General features: G+C 34.5%; 1 protein-coding gene across 1 annotated transcript; it reads right to left on the reverse strand.

Annotated features, from left to right (window-relative positions):
• Positions 1-366: 366 nt before the first annotated feature.
• LOC144961943 (RING finger protein 32-like) lies at positions 367-4,220 on the reverse strand (the record flags this gene model as incomplete). The annotated part of the gene is given in 5 exon segments (XM_078894964.1): positions 367-422; positions 424-492; positions 1,626-1,804; positions 2,562-2,621; positions 4,049-4,220. Coding segments are annotated over 5 exon segments (536 nt in total), but the record flags the coding sequence as incomplete, so codon positions are not given.
• Between the last annotated feature and the right edge of the window lie 1,817 nt (positions 4,221-6,037).

Genomic DNA, 6,037 nt, shown 5'->3' on the forward strand with positions numbered 1-6,037 from the left:
ATTTCCCCTTTCCCTTTTAAAAAATTTTTTTTATTGATCTTATAATAAATGTTTTGCTCTTTAAAAAAAACCCCCCAACAAAATCCGAAAAACATGCTACTGTGCGAGATCATATTGCAGAGTCAATTCAATTTTTATCTCTTTCATTAGATCTTTGTCTCTCTCTCTCTCTCTCTCTCTCTCTCCTCTCTCTCTCTCTCTCTCGTCTCTCTCTCATCTCCTCCTCTCTCTCCTCTCTCCTTTTGCCCTCCACATCTATCTGACAAGTAAAGTCTCATTTCAATAACACGCATGTCTCGTACCTAGAGCTTTATTGTATATAGGATTGGGCGCCATATAAATAAATTTCATTATTATTATTAATACTCTGTAGCACATTTGTGCCTGTGAACCCTCGCCCCTTCATGAATGACTCTGGTCTGAATATTGTTCATGTCGACACATGGGACAGGTCTTGCGGCCAGAGAATCGCTCAAAAGCTTGAAGACATGCCTGAAATTTAAAACAAAAATCAATTTGTGACCCATTTCCTAAAACGTATGATGACCGGGTTACTAATGATTTAAATTAAAGTCTAAATAATGAAGAGGCTCAACTAAATTCAATAATATATTTAAAGTGAGAAGAAGGAATTGCTTTGTGACCCATCGTTTTAGAGTAAGTACCATGTGGGATCAAATAGGTGCTGGAAATAACCAGTAGATTTTTGACCAATCGAAACATGGAATGTGTGACACAACCTTCATCATGTGCTTAAAAACAAAGTTGGTTGTTTATAAACAACAATGTGAATGATATAGACCGTTCTCTGATCATTGTTATTGTTTTTATACCGCAAAAGAGTGACTAGTTATCACATGAGTTTCTCGATCATATATAAATGTTTAAATTTTACACAATGGTTTTCTGTGTTGGTTCCTACTGATCAAGCGGTGAAACAGTGTGTATTTTACTTAGACGCATGCCATCGATAGTAAAACCTGTGTAGTTTGGCTGTTTACCAATCACTGCATTGTTTACATTATGACGACAGTCCGAGAGGCATGGTTATCCAGGTGTCTATTGCATTTAAAGCCACAAATATGAAACTGATTGTTGTTTCTATTCCTAATGCTGGAGAATACATACAATTTTTTTATTATGCAAAAAACTAGGGGTGTGATTCATCCCTGACATAATACCTTTTTTGAGACAAATGTTCACATTTTCTTAAACTGAAAACTCAAATTTTCTTTGATCAAATGCAATTAATATTCTGATGAATTCAATAATCTGCATCAGATTCATTCCAACACAATTTTTCCATACATGAAATTTAAAACCGGAAAGAAAAGGATTGAGAACAGTTATGATAAATAGTAGTATGTTCGAACCTGACTACTCATACTACAGAAGAAATCGCTAACAATTTGGATAGAATTTTTGGAATTGCAACAATTCAAAGACATGACAGAACACCAAAATTCCCATGCAGGTTTGGGAGTGCTCAATGTCTATGTTGCCTTGTGGCCTTTCCACTTCGTCTTTTTTCTATATTGGCATATAAGCCCATGTTGATTTCTGTTGTCGCTCTTCTGCAAATAAATATAGGAAAAATCATGAGATAAGAGAAATGAGAAAAATACCTTGTGAAAGACATGAGTACAGGATAGCAGGACTTGGTCCTGCGTTCCAAAATCTTCTTTGCAAATGACACAGGGCTCCCCTGAGTCATCTCTCTTGTTGGATTTATTCTTTATCTCTGACCACATCCAGTTTCTGACAGCAACGGTTTTTGGCGCATTTACCAAACCAAACTTCTGGGCTGTTAAAAGAAAAAAAAAGGAATTGAGCAAAATGGCTTCTACCTATAATTCCGAAAATGGACAAAAATAAATTTTGTTTGGGTAAGAAAAATCTATTTTGTTTTGGGTGGGTGCGAAGTTTCAAAGAAAATTTGAAAATGGCAATTGTTAGAACACACTAACATCACATGTAACCAGGCCTTGTTTGATCCCAAATACATTGAATGACTTTGGATCTCATTGTCAATCAACAACAATGGTTAGGAAGAGAGTCTGTTATTAGATCTTGCGGTTATTGGTCTGTTGTAGACAAGAATCCTATTCATGGGATATCAAGCGTACTATCCCGTTCCATTCCACACTACAAAACTGAGGATGTACACTCAGTGTCACAACTACTCCATGTAAAATTATGATTTCTTAAATAGCCAGAATTAGATAGACAATATTTGCATTTTGCATGAAAGGTAGCAAAATGTGAAATTTTAAAACAAAATCTTTTAACCAATGTCACCTTTCAATCGCCACGGAAATGAAAAAAGGTGATAAATAATGTGATATAAAGTTGGTTTGATAAAGATCTGAAAAAAAGTGTATAAAATAGTACCAGACAAGCAAGAAAGAAAAATACAAGCTGGTATCACGTCTGACTGACGATCAGGTCTGAGGTTCGATCCCCAGTCGAGAAAGTCTAATTTTTGGGATTGTATTTTTTTTCTTGTATTTTCACTCTGGCTTTGTCAGGCTTCCTAATTACTCAATGTTAGTTTGACTTACCAAGAGTAAGAGGTGGTGGTTGTTTATCCAAGACATATTCTACTTCCTCTTTCTCTTTTCCTTATAGGAGGTAACTTTTTTCCTTTAATTGAACATAAACATGAAATATTGAACAATTAGATTTCGTCCATCCGAATAATACAATAAAATTCTTAAGAGAATGAAAATAACCGGGGAGGATAACTAAAAAATGTACCGTAATTATTTTTAGAAATGTTTTATCTGTGAATATATCTAAAAAAAAAAGATAAAATAAACATATTATGAACATTTGTTAGTTTCCATTTTCGACAAATAATCCAGTAACATTGGATTTTTAGACAACTTGTTTGAAACTCTCTCTAATGACAAGATTTTTTTCAGCGAGACATCAAAAGCGAACAGCTTAAAACTTTCAGTGATATATTGAGATAAATTTGGCAGCAATCATGTTTCAACTCTATCTCAATCTATGTGCAAAAGGTTCCATTCTCTACAAGCAATGGACCTTGTGTGGCTATGTGGTCTAGTGGTATGATACTCAACTCGGGACAGAAAGGTCATGGGTTTGAGTACCGCTCTCAGTGTGCATAGTTGAGTCCTTGGAAAAGGCTCTGACTCACATTCTCTCATCGGGGGTAAAATGAGTACGTGAACATAAACAGTGTCAGAAAAATTGTAATATAGCCTAACAGTTCTGCCCTACATGTTAAATGTTGCTGCTGGCTGGGAATGTTGCGTATAGCTTTTTGAACACGTTTAGTGATAATGTGCAATATAAATGCTCAAGTTTCTTTTGTTTTTTGGTTGTTTTTTTTTCTCTCTTTTTTTTTGGTACTAATCACAAAGATTTATTATAAAGGAGGAAATGTGTGAGATAAATATTCTTGAATTCCAGCACATGTATGTTGATTTAAATTCAATATCATGGAGTTAAAATTACCGAGGGTATTTTAGCAACATTAGTAGCAAGCGTGTGACAAATTTTTGAGATAATGCGGAATTTAGCTAACATTAAAAATAAAATTGATACATGCTTAAACAAGTGCAGCTTTGTGGTCCATTGGCATGACCAACATGACACTTGCCTTTGCCCCACAGGTCCCTGTTTGAGTCACACCCTGGGCAAAGTGAGTCCTAATTAAAGTGCTTTACTCACATTTGCTCGATATACTCAGGTGTGAAAGAGTACCTGACAGGTAACAGAATTTTATCTGTTGAAAAAGTGGCTATATCCTCTCTCATGTCAATCATTGCTGTTGACTTGGGACCCCATGTAAAAGACTTAGAGCAAGATATTGTATTATAAAAACCATTTTCTATTTTTTGACATATTTCCAACTTTAACCCCCTCCCCTCCCGCCGGCAATAAAATCATTTAAAAAGCTAGGCATAAAAGTGTGTGAGAGCAAATATCAATAGTCAAAGGATTTAAAACCCCCCAAAAAACTGCCTATTCTTGTATTAAAACAACCATTCTTCCTTAATCTAAAGCAAGGAAAACGTACCTCTGTTGAAGCCTGTATCTATCACACTTTTAATCTCTTTTTTCTGTTTGGCTTTAGCAGCTGGACCGAGACCACTCTTCTTCGGTCCAAACTTTGGCCCCAGACTAATGGATCTGGACCAGTGATCTTGCAGTGCTACGGCTGTCAGTGCAATACTCGAAGACCCAATGACCTGGGGAAAATATAAACTAAAGCTTTAAAGTGAAAATAATAAGAAAAATATGAAATCTTTTTCGTTCTGCTCGAATTGATAGAGTAGAGGACACACTTGTAGTAGATAAATGATTGAATACATAAATAAATAATAAAATAAATAAAAAAAAAAATATAAATAAATGAAGAATGAATAAATAAATAATAGATAAATAAATAAATAAATTAATGAAAAAATAAACGCAAAAATAGTGAAATCGGTCACAGCAAAATCAAAGGGACTTGGTTATCTATTCTGATTCAGAGACAATTAACTTGGTTTAGGGCATTAAGATGTTTCCAAATTGTCTCACTTGAGTCATGAAGTAAAAATTAATTACAAACAATAAGTTAAGATGAAATTTATAACATCAATGACGTTTGATCAGTAGCAGTGTAAAAAGTTAATGAGAAGCAAACATAATGGCTCTGCAGAATATTTGAAGAGAGTGTTTCCATATATTTACCTAATTCAATGTGCTTCAAGATTCATAATGATTTATCAAATTACCATGGACAGATAAAAAAGTTAAACAGGTCCATGATTTGACGAACTTGTAAAAGCATTGTTTTGACAAAGGATATTACTATTAAGTCTTTCAGTCACTAGGTACAAAATTACATAGATTTTAACCCATTGTAACTGTCAAAAATGGACAAAAACAATTGCCATGCTTAATATTCTCTTTCCACCAGATCTAGTTAGACCTAGGAACCCAACCATTTCTCAAGAGTCAACGCATGGCGTGCAAGAATACGAAATTGTGTGATAATGGCTATGATTAAAACATGCCTGTATTAGCCAGATTGCAGTGCAAGGATCAGAGCTCTGGTCATTGAACTACAGTCAGCCACAACGCCATGATCCAAATTCAAGTTCATTTTGTCATCTTGCTTTATGAAACTTGACAAAGACGAAACAGCATTGGAAAAAGACAAAACAGGTTAACAGGAGACAAAAAAGATGTGAAAAAAGAAAACATCTGTCCACAGACGCTCTCCATAAGCTGACACACATTTGGCTTAAAAACAATATACTGAACAGAAAAACAAAAATAAAGCTATACAAGAGCCTTGTTAAATCAGTACTTATTTACAACTGTGCAAAAAAGATCAACTAGATGCCTTCCAAAGCAAACAGCTCAGGAAAATTCTAAATATCCACTACCCAACCAAAATAAGTAATAAATTTTTCATCCTGATTTTATGCGGACATCTTGTTATGTTGTTAGAAAAGCTATTCCTTTAGCTTTAGATCACAGTTACTTTGACTTTTGTTCTTTATAAATTTCTAACTGGACTTTCAATTGATCTATGATTTTGTCTTTCTCGTCAAATAAAGCGGGTTTAGACTACTTTATTTACTTTAGTAATACTATTTTACCATTATTGTTATTTTCATTTGCATCGATTATAAGTAATCATCAACAAATAAAATAATTTTTTAAAAAAATCAAAAACCAGACCGAGTCTAAATTATCTGTTGATTACAAATGCGCATTGGAATTCCGAGTAGTCCAAATAGCCACAGAGACAATTCATTCAGACTCGAGTCCGAATAGCCGCAGCCATTAAATAAACAAACCCCTGGTGAAAATACAAATTGAAAGAGATGCTACACAGAGGAGCTTACGGAATTTTCTTGACATTTTTTCACAAACAACTCAAAATCAAATTGAGATTTTCAACAGACTTGTGATTGTGGGCACTTCATTTCACTTGTGTGACTTGTGTGACCCGAGCCCAAGTAATAAGCGTTTGGGCCCCCGGTCAGGAAAAAATAAATGATCCAAACAG

This window comes from Berghia stephanieae, unplaced genomic scaffold (assembly GCF_034508935.2).
Source record: "Berghia stephanieae isolate SIO BIC M18660-M18661 unplaced genomic scaffold, UCSD_Bste_1.3 scaffold5066, whole genome shotgun sequence".
NCBI lineage: Eukaryota > Metazoa > Mollusca > Gastropoda > Nudibranchia > Aeolidiidae > Berghia > Berghia stephanieae.